The 17,979-nt window shown below is 38.6% G+C and overlaps 1 protein-coding gene across 1 annotated transcript in view; it reads right to left on the bottom strand.

Moving 5' to 3' along the window:
* Positions 1-15,393, bottom strand: part of dync2h1 (dynein cytoplasmic 2 heavy chain 1) — a 113,030-nt gene extending 97,637 nt beyond the window's left edge. Inside the window, exons 1-28 of the mRNA XM_022748436.1 lie at positions 15,368-15,393; positions 14,465-14,660; positions 14,068-14,241; positions 13,620-13,758; positions 13,163-13,281; positions 12,667-12,811; positions 12,094-12,239; positions 11,838-11,924; positions 10,648-10,782; positions 10,163-10,276; positions 9,949-10,060; positions 9,087-9,211; positions 8,650-8,825; positions 8,121-8,316; positions 7,902-7,997; positions 7,396-7,557; positions 7,136-7,234; positions 6,679-6,818; positions 6,107-6,335; positions 5,320-5,447; positions 3,897-4,012; positions 3,459-3,586; positions 2,963-3,112; positions 2,610-2,815; positions 1,967-2,122; positions 1,742-1,856; positions 1,064-1,234; positions 32-190 (exon numbers count right to left, since the gene is read on the bottom strand). Of these exons, the coding sequence (XP_022604157.1) occupies positions 32-190; positions 1,064-1,234; positions 1,742-1,856; positions 1,967-2,122; positions 2,610-2,815; positions 2,963-3,112; positions 3,459-3,586; positions 3,897-4,012; positions 5,320-5,447; positions 6,107-6,335; positions 6,679-6,818; positions 7,136-7,234; positions 7,396-7,557; positions 7,902-7,997; positions 8,121-8,316; positions 8,650-8,825; positions 9,087-9,211; positions 9,949-10,060; positions 10,163-10,276; positions 10,648-10,782; positions 11,838-11,924; positions 12,094-12,239; positions 12,667-12,811; positions 13,163-13,281; positions 13,620-13,758; positions 14,068-14,241; positions 14,465-14,647 (3,906 nt within the window). The 5' untranslated portion in view covers positions 14,648-14,660; positions 15,368-15,393. The remainder of the gene's footprint in view (positions 1-31; positions 191-1,063; positions 1,235-1,741; positions 1,857-1,966; positions 2,123-2,609; positions 2,816-2,962; positions 3,113-3,458; positions 3,587-3,896; positions 4,013-5,319; positions 5,448-6,106; positions 6,336-6,678; positions 6,819-7,135; positions 7,235-7,395; positions 7,558-7,901; positions 7,998-8,120; positions 8,317-8,649; positions 8,826-9,086; positions 9,212-9,948; positions 10,061-10,162; positions 10,277-10,647; positions 10,783-11,837; positions 11,925-12,093; positions 12,240-12,666; positions 12,812-13,162; positions 13,282-13,619; positions 13,759-14,067; positions 14,242-14,464; positions 14,661-15,367) is intronic.
* Between the last annotated feature and the right edge of the window lie 2,586 nt (positions 15,394-17,979).

The following is a 17,979-nucleotide window of genomic DNA, read 5'->3' as shown; positions in this document are numbered from 1 at the left end:
TTTATATATACATATATACATATTTATCTACCTGGTTAACTATGTCCTTCCAGTCCTTGATGAGGGTGAGAGTGCGGCCGCTGCTATCTGTGTACTCAGTGAGGTTGAAGGTAGCTGCAGCTCCCCACAAATCCAGCTCCCTCAGTGCTTCTCTGATTGTCACCTCTGCCTGGGCACGGCTGTTGAGGTCCTAAATGCAAACACGCATAAGCACACAACTGGATAATTTGTGTTTACTCACCACTTTTCATTGATTCTATAAAACCAGTAGAAAGCATCCTATAAGATCCACTTGTATTAATCATTTGAGGTGGTTGGCAAGAACTTTTACTTCTGCACCACCTGTAGGCCCTGTTTATCAAAATTTCTAATTACAAATTGTGAAAATGTTCTATATGGCTTGCCAGGAATATAATGTTAGGCACTGAAATTCCCAAGAGAAGAGAAATGTCTTAGCATTGTGCTGATATGAACCATCATTGTACAATTACCTTTGCTAAAATCATTTGTTCAATGTATCATATATATATATATATATATATATATATATAATTTATGTATATAATATAGTATAATTACTGGTTTACTACAACTCAAAACACAAGCAGGAAGCCTTCTATCTCTCCAAAATTGATTGATAGGTTGATAGCAGTGTTTTCTGATACTTTTAAAGGTTTATTTACATGAGTGGTGTTTGTGGGACAAGCAGAAAACATTTTATTTACTTTCAACTATGATCAGTTATATATGCTATAATATAGTGTATGTGAATAAACCTGTAAATCTATATGGACAAATACTTTAAATTTGGTGTGTATTGTATAAACAGAAGGATTTCCAGTATCAACATATTGTATTCGCAGTTTCTAATTTGTTGCTGCCCCCTGGTGTCCCTTGTCACTTATTGCTATAATGACGGCCTAAAAATAAAATACTTCATATGGAACAAAACCATTATTGTAAATGTCAATTATCATCCCATACCTGAAATATATTAGCCATAAAGAGGTGTGTGCTTCCACCTAGTATGTATATGTACTTGCATGAGTGTGTGTATACAAACCTTGAGCTCCAAGGCTTTTTCTATGATGGTATTTGCAACAGTAAGGAGGTCATTAAAGGTGAGTCTCTCTAACGTTGTCCCTCTTGGGAGACCCAGCAAACGGAACATATCCAACCAATGGTCCTGGGACAGGTGCTCTCCACGTACATACTTCAGCACTGGAATCATGTTCTAGACATGCAGGAAAAATGTGAAAATACAAAATACTAAAAGAAATACTCAAGCGATTTGGAATGACATCTATCAATTCATAATGAGTAGTTCACTTTCATATTTATGAAGACTCTAAATTCTCACTTCAAATACAATACTCTGACCACTATCACGCACCTACACTTTTTACATCACTGATGCTGCATTTTAGTTTTGTATAGTAATAAAAATGTGATATTTTGTTTATATATTTGGTACCATGACATTTGGAGTGCATCTTATGATCCATAAGGTTCTGGTGGTTTTGGTAATTGTATGACTTCTCTATCATGACATAGACATGTGTTACTTGTCAAGTCGGGCTGATTAAGTATGACTGATAATGAAATTTTGCTTCAGGTTCAAATTAAATTGTATTTCAGTCCAGATCTAGACCAGAGTCTACCTATTGAGTATTTCAAGTCAATATACTAAAATTGAAAAGAAGACAATGGTATATTATAATTCAACTGTACTAATGTCTACCTTGTATTTGTCCAGTTCTGCTTGTAGTTTAACAGACATGGCAGTAGGCTTCTCCAGCTTCCTAAGTCTGTCCTGCCACGTAAACAGAAACTCTTCGAACACATACGTCCTGCTCCTATAAAACCACAGAAACATATATATTAACACACAACTAGACACATTAATAAAAGTAAAAACAACTCCAAGTAAATACTGAGATCTATCAACAATAGGCCTAAACTCTACCTGAATGTGATCCAGTCCTCCTGGGCCTTCTCTGTGAAGCCCTGCTGCCACTCCTCATACAGACCCCACATCTCGCTGTACTCCTCCATGCCTCTTTTCGTCTCTTCCGCCAGAGAGAAATCAGGAACTTCCAGGTCAAAATAGGCACAGTCCTCACTGAGGAGAGGAGAGGAGAGGAGAGGAGAGGAGAGGACGTCACATGTTGGCTTTTAAAGAAGTTTAGTGTAATTAAGAGAGAGCATGAATAACACAGTATTTCTTGTAATTTCAGGTTTGATGTATTGATGGAAATGCATCCGTAATAAAGCTTAGTAGCTCGACAAAAAATATGTATAGGTAACAGAAACAGGAAACAAAAGGACAGAATGAATAAAATAAAGACACTGTTTCCTATTGACAAATTTTTATATTGTATCTGAATTATTAGTCAAGCTTGTAGGTATGATCTAAATGGCTTTAATCTTATCACCTCAGATTTAGTAAAGTTACTAAAAATCTCATCAAAAGAAAAAGGATTGATAACCATAATTTATCTAACCATAGCATTTTGTAAAAAGATGAGGGCAATAAACATCCTTATCAGACTCTCTAAGTGAATTAAAAAAAAAAAAGCTATGAATTCAGCATATCAAAAAGAACTTACAGCAGTTTACTGCGTACAAGCTCTAGCTCTTCAAACTCTTGCTGCTTGTCCCTGATGGTCTGGAGGCATGCAAGAAGGGCAGCATGATCACCAGTCTCAAGCATCTCATCTTTAGGCTTCAGCTGGTCCCAGCGGGCCTTAAACCGTTGCAGATCCACCCTGTAGGTGTCAATACGACCTGTGGCATTACTCCGCATTACCTCTACCTAAGGGAGGAACAGAGCAAGACAAAGCAAGTAGCCAGAGACAAAAAGGTAGGTGAAAGACTTAAGATAAATAAATGATAGCAGATAGCTTCTGTCTTAGAAACTTTGTGATGTGGAGTCATGTGTGTGTTTGTGAGTTTGTGTCACCTGTTCTTTGAGCATGAGTTGGTGACTCTCCATGACAAGCTCCAGTTTGTCCCACTTGGCTCTGAGAGAGGACAGTGAGTCCTGCCCAGCCCCAGCCACCGCTCGCAGCAATCGGTTCTTCTCCTCAGCACACTGGAACTGAGGTAGGATCTATACACATACAGCACATACAGTCTTGTTAATTAGTTAGTTAGTTTTGATTTTTCATGCCATTTCAAACATTTGGAATTACAAGACACTTATCTATCAAATATCAGAAACATAACACTAGTAGCTAAAATCATTTACATTCTGATATGAAAAGACTCCCCCATTTAAAAGGCAACAATGAGAAATGTAGCACAAGATTCCACTGAATGCTGGAAAACCAGTTTTTCTAAAACCAATATGCAGACCACATAAGGGACTGAGAGAGGCTTATTAACACAAATCTCAAGCAATAGTACTATCATTCAAGAAAGTTCCTAACCAGAATTTAGGACTGTGTTTGTCTTACTTCAGGTTTGCGGGCTAGTATCTGGCTATATTTGCCACTGGCCGCACCAATCTCCTCCATGTTCTCTGGTCGAGTTGACAAGGCCTCCATTGACTCTGACACAAAACTGTCTATGGCCTGTGTGTGGCCTGAAAGCAAGGGAGAAGATGACATGCACATGGGAAAGGAAACAGAAAAGGAAAGAGAAAGTTAAAGTAAAGGGGATGCCAGTGGGCCAAAAGAAAGGGGGAAAAATTGACATAGACAAGGACAGAGAAAGAAATAAAAATGGGGAAGATTTGGCTCATGCTTGGTGTAAAACAGTCAGATTCCTTAGTATAAACATTTTTAATGCTAATAAGTGAAAAAGTGGGGGTTCAGTCAGTGTACAAATCACCCTATGAATAATAATAAAAATAAAATTTTAAATAAAAAGACTATTGAGGTGCCTGCCTGTACCTTGTATGGACTTCTTGAGTGATAAGAGCAGCATGTCAAACAGCCTCTGGATCAGGTCATCGATGATGGCTTTTACTGGCTCACAGTTGACTGTGATACAGTCTACCTTCTCCTGACTGACAGAAAGAGTGAAAGGATCAGTGCTTGTGACTAAATTCTTAGGGTATTTGTGGTGTCACATTAACATAAGGCCTTTTTAACTAATGACCTTTAACATTAGGAACTGACGCAAAGAGGGGAATTTAATCCTGCCAGGACAAATAATATGTCAGCTTCAACTGGCAAAAAAAGAATTTTGAGACTACCAGTAAGCCTGATTCATAGCATAGAACCAAAGACCAGATCTGGGTTTTTCCTTAAAAGGTAAACAAAAAAATTTCCGAATCAAGACTGAGAAGGTGAGTATTATCAGTTAGCTTCAGTTAGCTGAAAAAAAAAACAAGGAGTAGATAAGGATAATAAATATGTGGAAATGATTAGTGGGCTTGAAAACAAACAATGTCAAGTTTGATGTCTGGTCCTCAACACTAGGAATTATTACACAACTCTTCCAATGCTGTTGCATCACCTGTTTTGTTAACAAAATGTGACATGGCTTTATTAAAGGTCCCATATTGTAGAAAGTGAGATTTCCATGTCTTTTTAGATTATAAAGCAGGTCCAGTTGCTGTATACTGTAAATATTGTGAAAGTATCAAAATGCTATATACACAGTCTGTATTCAGAAACTGCGTTAAAAAGCCATCAGGACTTACGTAACATTGTGATGCAGTCACCGCCCTCAGCCATACCCCCAGCACAACCCAATTTCAGCACTGACTGACCATCCCCATTTGCATTTGCTGGGGAATCTACCAAGCTACAGTAGTAGGCTACAATCCATCAGCTGTGGTTGGCCTGGCTGAGCGTCACTCAGAAAACAGTAACCCAAGCAGAAGAGAGGCTCTGAAACACAAAATGTCCTGTTCTTGCTCGAGGTCCAGAGGAGCGTGAGAGAGGAGATGTAAAACTATATTGAGATGGTTTTGGTACTTAAAACCACAGATATATCTTCTTATGGATATCAAAGCTTCAAATGAAAGACAGCAAAAAAATATGCATAAAATATGGGACCTTTAACCATTCACTCTTAACAAGTGAGCTGCCTTTAGATATCAAAATAGCTGGTAGGGATTGTCCTTATTAAATATTAGACTTCCTCATGTTGTGGACTTTCCTCACTGTTTTGAAATGAATGTGTATTTTATAAAAGTAAAGTAAGTAAAATTTTTAACATTGATTTTGATTTTCCGGATGAGCGGGAGATGACGACGACGACGATTTTGAAAAAGTAGTATAGGTGTGTTTGCTTTATTAGGTATGTGTTGCTTTGGTAGGTATAACTCTGTTATATTCATTTGTGTTTATTATGTGTGATACGCACCTTGGCAGACGTTCTGACTCTTTTCCCCGAGCTTTCAGGGCCTTGAAGTTTCTCTCCCAGTCCAGTACTGAGTTCAAATGCTTCTCCACTAACTTCTCTAAATCCACCTGGCCCAGAACCACCCACTCCTACAACACATAGACACACACACAAATACACAAATACGCAGAAACAGAGTGAGGAAGGAGAAGTCTGGCGTTGGCTAAGGGGTTTCCCCTATCATTTAGACATGCATGGTTACAGACAAATGATCGAACTACTAATAGTACTGTGCTCACTGTAGTGTCAAGGTAGCATGAAGGGGAGATCGCTGACAATGAAAACAAAGGAACTTCCGTTATGTAAATAGAGAAGCATGACTAATCCAAGCTACATTCTTTCAAAGAAAACATCACAGCAATGGCTCATTGCGATGTTTCAATGAGCAAAAAACTTTCATCGGTCATTATTAATATGGCATAACATGTACCAGTGATGCAGTACAGAATCACAGTAGAGCCATAAAGATTATAAAAACAAATACTTGACCATTAGAGCAAATTATTCATTAACTTATATTCTATAACTGTTAGAAATGATCAAATCTTGACTTCTGAGGCCAGGCTCAAATTAACTCTAGTGTAACAGACTAGCAGGCAGGCCACAGAATGGAGTGCTTTCCGTTTCATTTAGTATGATGATAATTATGTTACAAAGAAAAACCCTATTAACATTTTCTTTTTACAGGAAGGTTAATAGTAATCACTGTCATAATCATCAGTACTATAAAAATTATCAGTTCAGGCACCTTGAACTTGTGTTGTATAGCCTGCAAGCGGCTAAAGAGGTCCTCGGCTTTGCTGAAGATGGTGAGGAACCCAGAGGCATTTCTGTCAATCATGACACTGAAGATAATCTCCTCCCCCTGTGCACTGACCCCTTTGAACTGGTTTGGTATTGAGATGAACCGCTTCATCTCTCGGAAATAGCGTGCCCGTACCTCCTCAAAGGGAGGACGGAACTGCAAACGGCCTTGTCTATTCACAAGAAGGAAAGGAGAAATGAAAAGGTACATTTTATTCTTTAATCCACACTAATCGATAATGTCTTTATAGGAAAGAGAAAAGAAGGGGAAAGATAGACAGGCAAAGAGAGAAATAGTGACATGGCTAAGTGTGAAAATTAAGTGGTGGGACAAGAAAATCACAAGTCAGTGCTCACGATTCAAGATGGGTGGAAAATACTGTATATGTGTGAGAGGAAGAGAAAGAGATGATAACCCACGCAAAAAGTGTTATAAGGAAGAGAGAGAGATGAAATAAGAGAATAGACACAAAAAGTGAGACTGAAAGTTGGTAAACTGGAAGCATGTGTACTGACTTGAAAGTGAGGTCTATGTGTATTTCAGGCAAGTTTTTGTTCAGAGCTTCCAGTCCCGTCTGGTATTGATGCTCAAGAGACTTGTACAACTGATGGTTCCAGTGCTGACGCCATGCCTGCATGTCATCAGACCTGAAGCCCTATACACACACATACAAGCATTAGCTTTCTAGGGAAAAGAATTAAGATTTGTCATACAGGTTGTGTATGTCTAGTGAAAAATTTAGTAATGGGCAGTAAAATAATTTTGTATCTATAATATAATTTTGCTTATTTACATAATGTTTATTTACATGATACAGTAACCACAAAACTCCTTGGTGACTTCTCTTGTTTTCTTCAATTGTTTATACTGTAGTCATGAAGATAGAATGAATTTATTTTGTGAAAACATGTATAAGTAAATTCCCTGATGGCCAGCAGATAAAATCCATATAGTTCTGACTGTATTCTATACCTGAGCCTCCAGAGTGGCAAAGCCAGTACGGAGGTCCTGAAGGCCATCCTTCCAACGCTGCTGATGTCTGAGTAGGTCCACATTCATCAGTATCACCACCTGAGAAATGAATAAAGAGGTGTGCACACAAATACACAGAATAGCAAGACTTCAGTTACTAATCTCAGTTTATGCTTCCAAAGGAATCACAAAAAATTATTCAAATTAGTGCTAACTGCATCTGTATTGTATGTAGCAAAATAATTGAGGTCAAATATAACCTTGTCAGTGAAGTCAGTGTGCCATTTGCGTAGCTTCCTGTTCTCAGTGGAGAGTTTCTCAGCAGCAAACTGCAACTTTGCAATGTAAACTTCCAACTCTTTGGGGTTGTCCCACGTAATCTGCAGTTTACCACCTGTTTCTTTTGACTGAGATCGAGGATTCTGACGGAGAAAAGCAGAAAGGTTATCTCCTGTGCAAATCAATGCCAGAATTTATAGGAGACAAGTAAGTTTCATGTATGTTAAAAAAATACCAAGAACTATAGTTCTTATACTTTTTTATGCACTATAAAAAAGTAGAAGAGTAGAAGGATCATGTTTCTTTCTTTTGTATAATTCATGCGCACAATAAAAATTAAGAATTGGCAAGTCATATGCTTCCAATTCAATTCTTTATAAAAATAGACGTTTATAAACAAAAACATAATATGTCTGACAGCATTTTACAAAATTTAATATGCAAGGCACAGAAAGTAAAAGAAATAGTTTCCAGTTGTGAATCAGACCTTGATGACTTGTTCAAAGGCCAGGGCAAGACTAAGCATCATTGGTCTCTGAGAGGGAATCATCTGCTGGTCAATGGTGTTGTAGAAATGAGCCACCTACAACGCAGTGACACTTTGTAGTATTAGCTCGAGAAAAACTACAACAGAAATAAACCAATACATAAATAAATAAGGAAAGAAAATGTGTTTGAGTTACTGTGTCTTGACCTGCACTCTGACCTGTTTTAGGACAATGGCCTGTCTGTAGAATTTGTCTGCAGTATTAGCAGCCTGTTGTATCTTGGCCGGGATAGGAAAGCCCAGGGAAGAGAGCTGTCTGACCTCCCTGACCAGACTGACCAGTCTGTCTGAATACTGGATCTTCAGGCTGCCATCCACATGGTCTAGGTCCATTACACGGTTACTGGCCTGGAGACTACACAAAGGGAAACAGTCATCTTGGCGAAAGACAGAAGATAGCATCCACTCAAACCAGAACACACTGCAACTAAAGTGTCTTTGTCAAAGTGCTAAATGAGGTGATAATTAACATGGAAAAGAAAAATAGAGGGAAAAGGAAGTATAGACTGTATATTCACAACTTGAAAGAAAGTTTATCGATTAATTGTACAAATGCTACCGTCCAAAACACTGATCGACATACAGTATAAACTGATCTAAAAGCTTTCAATGTCAATTAAGATGAAATTCAGTGTTGCCCCGAACTTTCCTTGTATGTTTTGTTAGTAAAGTGTCCAGTGTTTCCAACCTGATCCCTGACTTTGGGTCAGACAGTCCAGACAGGATATCTCTTGACCAGTCATCAAACTGTTCCTGTTCATACACCCTCAGAATTTCCAGTAGGTCATCACAGAAGCGGAGGAACACTTTGAATCCAGACAGGTCTGAAAGCAAAGCCTCGGCTATGCGGACAGAATCCTCCACCTAATGTAAGAATGCAAGCACAGCAATATAAAAAGAGGAATCACTTGACACTACTCTTTGCATTTTCATATGGATTATTCATATTTTTGACATCAGCAAAAATCTGCAATCTAATTAAGTGGTGACAAATATTAATAAGACCCTATTCTCTTAGATGAAAAAGCAATGATAAACCATGAAGTCCATGCTTCTTGGTATTCAGCGACATATGCTGTATATGCCCATGTGAGCATATTCAGACATATGTACACACTCAGTTACCCTGTGTATGAGCTGTCGGACCCAGACAATTTTGTTGACCACCTCTGGCAGATTCCTGCCAATAAGTGGCCCAGACTTGTCTCCAGGGCCTCCATGGCAACGATTCTCAAAGTCAGTCTTTAAACCTAAGAAAATCAATGAAACAGCAAGTGTTTGAAGATGAAGAAAAACAATGTGTCAGCACTGACTTTACCTGTTCAAGTGGTTCTCAATTTTTTTCTGGCATGCCCCTTTAAGAAGCCAAAAAAAGTTCATACCACTATCCCATCCCACAATCTTCAATCAATCAATAATGATCAGGGAAGCAACTAATAAAAAAGGATCCATGTTAAACTTTTGTGAGATAAAAGTCAGCATGATAGTATCAGCAAAATCTTGTTTGTTTATTTTCCCTCCATAAATCATTGCCATTCAACTTAGTTTCACTTCTTTTTTACTTCACATCCACATCCTCCCTACAGTGGCTCTATACCCCCCACAGCAAATCTATTAACTGAAGAAGAGCTGACCATGTTGAGAAGTCGGTCAAATCAGCAGGCCAAATTACAATAACTAAGTTGCTGTTGTTTTCAGAACAGCGGCATATACCTGTCCCTCTCACCTCTCATAGTATCTTTCCCTCACATCTCTACTTCCATTCCTCCCCCTCAACCCTACCGCCTAACAGTCTGACAATAATGCTCTTACATAAGTAAGTAAATGTAGCATTCTTCAGTGGGTCCATTGGATTTAAGTATGTGACCACAGAGCATAAACTGAGTTTATTCAAATTTCACATATTTAGTTCTCTTGTCTAAACATAATAACCCACTGTAACACTATCTCTGACAAAATGTATGTGCTTTAGGACAGAACTGTTTACCCTTGTTATAATCCAGTAGCCTGGCCAGTAGGGTCTCTCTCTCTGACTGCAGCTCTTTGCTGATGGTGGGACGCCTGATCAACTCCTTGTGCTTTTGAAAGACCTGCAACAGCTACAAAAGCAGAAAAAACACACATACAGCCACATACGGTAAGTTAACACATCAACACACAAAATATTTTACAACCTGAGCCAAAGTAGTGTGTTTCACTACCTGTTGTGGGTTATCCTGTACATCAGCAATGTAGCTCTTTAGTCTGCCAGCTACTTCCTGCTCTGATGGAGCCATTAGGCGCTCAAACTGAGCCACTGCCGCTCTCCAAAGAGGCTACAAAAACATACAAATAACAGTCATGCTCAGTCTATAAATTATGTAGATGCAGTGATATGAACTGGTTGAAGAGAGATGTTTCATCCCTGCCTGAATAGATTGTGTAGAATATGCTACTTAAAATATCAAAATGATCATTATTGCTTTCTATGTTTACAGGTGTTCAAAGTTAATTCAGGATGAGGTGAGTGGCACACAAGCAGCCACAATAAAGAACCTACACTCATAGTATATCCTGCCTCCATGTGGGCATTGCAAGTAACAAACCAGAGAAACAAGGACAGTTCAATCAAGGTAATTAAGAAGTCTCATATGCTCATACATATGCACAGATAGTACACATCCACATGAAGATCCCTACAACTAACCTCAGTGTAGGGGTTGTAATGCAGAGGGTTGAGTCCAGAGAAAGGTTCAAAGACACGATCTGAAGTCAGAGCTTGCTGCTTCCCCCCTGGTAGCAAACGCAGCAGTTTCTCATGAACCATACGCAGAGTCACCACCTGGTAGACAAAAACAGGGAGAGTGTATTCCCATATTATCTATTCCCATAGTTTTATATATTTGGTTATCAAGCTCACAAGTGTCAGTAATATGACTTGCAACTTGATACTGATCTTTCCCACTGTGGTTAAACAAACTCTGATACTGTAAGTAAGGGTATTGACTGACACAGCTAGACTCTGCATTTCACTGATGAAGAATCCTTGTCATCCAGAAGAACTGATATGTCCATCAGTGTGGTAAACTGAAACGCTTCTGTGTAAAACCTTCGACTGAACATGAGAAAAGGGCAGATATTTGATAGTTCCCACACTTAATATTCCATCCACAAGGGAAATGGTACAAATTATTACAAAGAGGAATATATAGACACTTTCCCAATCTATCACAGCCTTTCTAGGCTAAATAAACAGCATTAGAGACACTTTATGTACCACATTTAAACAATAGTCTGGAGAGATGACAAGGGAATGATCATTGCCATGCATACAAACAGCTACAGAACTAGGGATGGATAGTTTATCAAAGGCTGCGTCCTAATTCAGGACCTTACTCCTTCATAGGCAGTCCTTTGAGGCCACAAAGATTCACAACTTCTCCAGGGACAAAAGTCTGTGCATGTATGATTGGTTCATGAATATCCAAAGTCAGTGGATTACCTTCAGGGTAGTCAGGTGCTTTCCATCAAAAAATCTTAAAATCTCAACAAAGAGTCGCTACAATACATTTAACAATGTTGCATAATAGAAAAGTATTTTAAGGAGAATTGAAAAACATATAAAAAGGTGAGTCTCTTTATCAGTCCATTTATGGTTCATGTTTCCTTCCTTGCTTAAGTGGAAATGTAACTTAACTGTGACGTCAGCTTGAATACAAATAAGCAGAAACAAGGAACTGACAACTAAAAGGATACTTGTATGTATAATTTTAACCACTGCATATGATGCAACCATTGTACCACAATGTCATGTGAAAAAGGAAAAATATGCACTTGTAAGCAATGTCTACCCTAAAGACAGTGTTTACTTGCCATTGGATCAGAACCACATCATACCTCATCCATTCTCTTTGCAAGACAATGAAGGGTTTCCGGGCAGTGCTTGTTTCCCTTCCAGGCATAGGGTGCATGTCTCTTCCACACCTGAGAAAAGTAAATATGTTTTAAACATTTATCAAAATCAATCTGACAATCTCCCACTAGCTTCATTTTACAAAATAAAGATAAAGCTGGGTTTTCTTTGGGTTTCAATTGGTTTTTGAAACCATTTCATTTTGTGCATAATTTCTTTCCATTTTGATCTACTCCATACCTGTCCAGTAAGATGATCACAGGCTTCCACCCACTGCTCACAGATGGCAACACCCATTCTCAGGTTCTCTCTCACCGATACAAATGGCTCCTCAAAAATTTTTAGACCACTCAGCTTCCTCTGCACATATCTTCCCAGAGCTCCACCTTGTACACAAAAATTAAAACAACAAAAAAATTGACACTGACAGAAGCATCCACGTACAGTGCAAACATATATACAAAAATTACACATGTACACACAGTTACTAAGACTGCCAAATCACTTGACTTTTGAGTCAACATTATGAATAAATGACTGCATTCTCAAGCATTTCAACATTAAATTGCCAACAAGGCAATGTATTGCCTCTATACAAGCCATATATAGAGTATCTACTGTATACTTAGGAGTTCTTCGGAAAACAAATTAGGTCTCATTTCTCAAAAGATGCGCCTTTCATCAACAACCAAAGTAGCTAAATGATGTCTGTAACATAGAGGTCTAGACATACACTGTATCATTTAACCATCATAAGCAGATATTATTTTTCATTTGCTGGTTTTGGTTTGTGTTGGTGTGAGAGAGTCCCACCAATAATGTCCATGAGTCGGACCATGCGTGTTTCTGGATAAGGCTCAAAATCAGTCTGTCGCCAAACATCATCCAGAGTGTCTCTGCTCTGTTCCACCAGATCCACAACATCAGACATAGACAAGCCATCAAGACCTCCATACTCCTGGTTTGAAACACAGTTATACATAGTTGGTTAGATTCAATTTTTAGTTCTCTCCCTCTTAGTTTAAAATATCAGTTTCTAGAACAATTATAACACATTGTCAAATCTGTATGTGAAATAATATTTATGGTAAAACTCACAATTTAAAAACTTAAAAATTGAAATCTTAAAATACCAAACTATACCCACAGTAATCTGTTGAATGCATGCTTACTACAGTTATACAATAATTGTAATACAATTAGCAACCACCCTGTATAAATATAAAAACAATAGAGTGAATGTAACATTTCCAGTTGAATTTTTATTTTCATGTAGACAGTGCTGATACATAATGGTTTGCCACCATACCTTCTGTATGGGTTTAAATTGCTCAGAGAAATAGGTCGCCCTTTCTCTCACACTGTTCTTCTCTGCAGACTCAGAGAGATCTGCCCAGTACAGGAACTCATCACTAGGAGTCAGGATGCCTACACAGAGTGGAAAAAATATGAGTATATAGTGTGAAAATCATAATCTATCATATCTAGAAATCTTACGTTTAACTGATGAGAGCATGTCACTACAGCTTCCAGCAGTAAGGCTAAACTTTTCCATGAGTGACACTTACATTTAAATAATACACACATATGGTTAACACTTTCCTTTCATACATACTAGCAAGATGTTTTACCAAATGGCATGCATAATGTTATCTCCCTCCAAAATTGAAATACTTGAAAAACCATCTACTATTGCTCTGACCATTCTGTAGGCCCAGATGACATGTGTATTTTTTTCTGCAAAAATATATTTATGTACTGTATACCAAGGACATCCTCCTCCATGTGGCCCTTTTTGGCAGACGATTTTGCTCTGGACCGGCGGACAACTGAGCCCAGGCCATCCTCCAGCTCACTCAGCAGGCCTGCCAACTTAGGGTCAAATGCTGAACACCAGTGCTCATCCTTGGGAGAAGATAAATAGAGACTTGTTTTCTGCTACTGCCTGCAAAATAATCTGGGCAATCAAAAGCTTCAGCAGAAAACGCTTCAAATAAATCTATTTATATTTGGTAATGCTGCTGTAATATTTATCTACAGTAATTCGTTTTCTCTCTGTTGTTTATTCCTTTTTGATTCCGAAGTAGTAATAGTCATCATCTAAATAAAAATATAGAAAAAGTTTTGATTGCTTCTTACACGAATGTTCCAAATAGTAGCTTCATATTTGCTGGAAGTTTTTGCTGACTGTGTGATCTAGAAGTACGGGCCCACCTTTAGCAGTACAGGTGCAAAGACCTGTTTGACAGCCTGGTAGAGGGTGTTGATGGGAGACTCCAGCATGGATGACACCAGGAGGCTCCTGTGAAGGTTATCTTCGGTGATCACTGTGGGATGCAGCTTGAAGAACACCAACACCTTCTCTTTGCTGTCCCCTGAAGCTTCAATCTGTCAAAGGACGATGAGGCAAAAAGGCATCGTTTCTTTATCAAGTCAACATATGACAGTTAGTTTAGCACAAAAAATTGCTTATTCATTGTAAATTATAGTGTACTTTTAAAAATTATTCCCATTTAACCAGTTAGTTTAAGTTTAGGGTTTCTGCACTTTGAGCCTTGGAAAATCTTTTACATTTTTATTTTTGTCATGATGTTTTAAATATTTGTGTTACCTTATTTGACAAATGAAGGTCATTGTCATGTCTGCTAATGGACAGGACAAATTCATTTCCATCATCCAAGAAATTGTTGAGCTCTGGGCTGTTAGCCAGGGATGACGAAGGCTTTATCCCATAGAAGTTTCCAGTTGTGGTCAAGATAAACGTCTTGCGAGCATCATCTGAACCGTAGGGCATCTTTCAGCTGGAACTAATGTACTGAGAGTGAGAAAGCTGTACACAAAACTACACAAATATATTTATATACAGTGGGGTCAAAAAATTGAGACCACTTTCACATTAGCATCTCAGAATTTGTCTAGTAACTCCTGCATAAAGACCAGTCCCTGATAACCCATTATAGGGCACAAACTGGGGTTATATCAGGCTCTAACTTCAGTCATGAAGTCGTGTTCTTTAACCTAAATCGTAATATGACTTGGTATTCTGCGGACCTAGAAACAAGTTAATAGACACCCTCTTATATTATTATATCATGTTAAACCACACCACCGTTCAAGTTTCCCGTTTAACAGTCCAGGTTTTTAGGTAACATTTAGCATTTTTGAAGTGATGCGACAGTGCTATCAGTGTTGATATCGTTGCTAAACGCTTAGCTACTATCTTATATGTGCTAGCGCTAATAACGTTAGCTATCAAACCAGCAATCGTTCAACCGAGTTTCTTTGTTTAAGCCGCCTCTTCTATTTGCATGGAAATGACTAAACATGTTAGCAAAGTTGCGGTACAGTATTATAGCTAACACGAGCAATGGCTGTAGGAGAGGGCAAATATCATCAGCTAGCAAGCTAGCAAGCCAACGCTACCTCACTTCCTCTGCGAATCAAAATTAAGCATTGTAGCTTGCTGCCTTGAATTCAGAATTCTAGCAACTTAATGGTAGGCTTGGTTTCATACCGTTTTGCCAACAAATGTTCTACTCTTGGATGTTCTGGTAACTTAATCCATGGGGTGAAGCTGTAGCAATCTGTTGCTCCTGTCTGTGAGTATTCTCCAAGATTATGCTTGCGTGGTTACCAGGTAGCAACTACGATCTCTTGTACTGCGTAACACCGCGGAAATAGAATCCATCGCAATTTACTTACGCCATTTACTTAGGGTAGCCGCACACCACTGTACACACGAATCAGGCCAGGACGGCACCTATGTGAAAGCCAAAAAAACCCGTTTCCTGTTTTCAAAGAACAACTGTAGTTTAGCGGTTTCTAAAGCGAGACTCAAATTCTAAAATGAAAGTCAACAATTTTTTTAAACATAATTCATGTTCTATTATATTCATAATTATAACTATAATTCATGTGAATTAATATGAATTGTATATCCATGTTGTCTAGAAATGTAATAGGTCTTTTTGATTGCAGACATTGTCACAGCAGGAAAAACGCAGGTTTTACTAATAACATTAATAATGTCTCTTCAATTCAGGTGTGGCAGTAGACCATGACAGTGTAACAGTGAGCCAGCAGTCAATCAACTGTCATTCATTTTATTAATGACACTTGTGTTTTTATCACTGACATTTCAGTATGTCCATTCTCAGCACAGAATTTAATGTCTCCTCTGTGATCATGGCTACATTAACCTACAGGTTGGCTCCTGTACAAAAATTAGCTGAAGGGTCCCTATTAACCCTCTGTACACCTTCTTGTGTGTGCATTGTATAAATTATTTCTAGGATTGATTACCCAGCCCCAGGTTGGTTGTGTGGTAATTAATTTTTGACACAATTTAATTTAAGAAAATTCACCATCTAAGAAATACTTAGGGTAACTCTTCAAGACAGGTAATAAAGGATGACCTATAGGACCTTATGTCAGTTGACAGTTGGTTTTGATAATGAATATTCCTATATTTTAGCAAAACCTTTGGTGCCCCCAGTGGTCAGAGGCCCTTGGGTTTTGCCTAGTTAGTGAGCCAGCTGGTGACCAAGAGCATATTAAATTTTCAGAATCAGAAAAACTCTAATTATGGCTGCAGGGAAATTGCTTGTTGCATGCCTATAGCTGCTTGGCACTAATCCCTGCGTTAAGCTACGGAGTATGGAGTTAGGTCTTCTTTAGTGACAATTCTCAATCATGGTTCAGGAACTTTAAGATCAGATTTTTGCCAAGACTAATCAAGGCTTATAAAACATTCATCCTGCAATCATTTTGAAAATGCATAGTTCATGGCCCTAAAGCATGCACAGCGTTTATTCATTATTCAAATTCAAAGTCACATACACCAAAACCACTTTGGAGCAGGGAATCTCCTTTTAAATAACTAGGGTTTCATTTCTGTCACAGCCCTAATATAGGTAGAAGGGAAACTCTGTTGTCACACAGTGTTTCCACACCCATTTGCACATGGGAAATGTAGGATTGGTATGATGCCCTTTATCTTTACTGTTGACTAGCAGTATCAACAATAACACTGATAACACTTCCTCTTAGTGGCTTCAAAAAGTATTAAAACCTCTTCACTTTTTGAACACTTTATTGTCTTGTAGATTTCATTGTTCATGGAAGAAATTCAATCAATCTACACTCAACAATCCATAATGTCAAGCACTGTCAGATTGGATGGGAAGTGTATGTCATCTTCAGGTCTCTCCACAGATCCACTTCTAGCCATTGTTATGCTGAAAGATGAATGACTGCCCCAGTGTCAGGTCCTATGCAGCCCACCAGCTATATCACAGTAGGTCTGGTGTTTGCCAGACATAGTGTTCGGAGTTCTGCCCAAAGGGATACATTTTTTTCCTGTCAGACCAGAGAATCTTTTTTCCCTCATGCTCTCAAAGTGGTTTGAATGCCATTCAAAAAACACTAACCAGGCTATCATGTGCCTTTTACAGCAAAGTAGCTTCTACTAGAAGTGGCTTCTAGTCACTCTACCATAAAGGCCTGATTGATGGAGTGTTGCTGAGATGGCTGTCCTTACGCCAGGTTCTCACATCTCTACAGGACATGGTCACCTCCCTGAACCAGGCCTTTCTTGCCCGACAACCAACTGCAAGAAGAGTCCTGGTGGTTCCAAACTTCTTCCATTTCACAATTATTGAGGCCACTGTGCTTCTGGGAGCGCTCAAAGCATTACAAATGGTTCTATACCCTTGTCTTGATGTATGCCTCACCACAATTTTATCAAAGAGGTCTAGAGGTTGTTGGTTTGGTTTTAGTCCTGACATGCAGTGTGAATCGTGGGACCTTACATGCAAAGGCATGTGCCTTTCTAAACTATGCCCAATCAATTCAGTTTTCCACAGGTGGTCTCCTGTCAAGTTCTAGACACATCTCAATGATAACTACAGGAATCAGGGTGGACCTGACCACAACGTGGAGTGCATCATCCCTAAATACTTTTGTAAATGAGAGATTTCAGGGTTTTTTTGTTAATAAATTAGCAAACAAATCAAAAAACATGTTTTCACTTTGTTATTATAGGTAACTGAGTGAAAACAGTTCCTGTCATCTCTATGTATCTAGCTTCATGGCAGTAAGCCCTGAAGGTGGCTGTATGACACATTC

Source organism: Seriola dumerili, unplaced genomic scaffold (genome assembly GCF_002260705.1).
Source record: "Seriola dumerili isolate Sdu_G_001 unplaced genomic scaffold, Sdu_1.0 BDQW01000122.1, whole genome shotgun sequence".
NCBI classification, from domain to species: Eukaryota; Metazoa; Chordata; class Actinopteri; order Carangiformes; family Carangidae; genus Seriola; species Seriola dumerili.
This window is presented reverse-complemented; position numbering and strand designations above follow the sequence as displayed.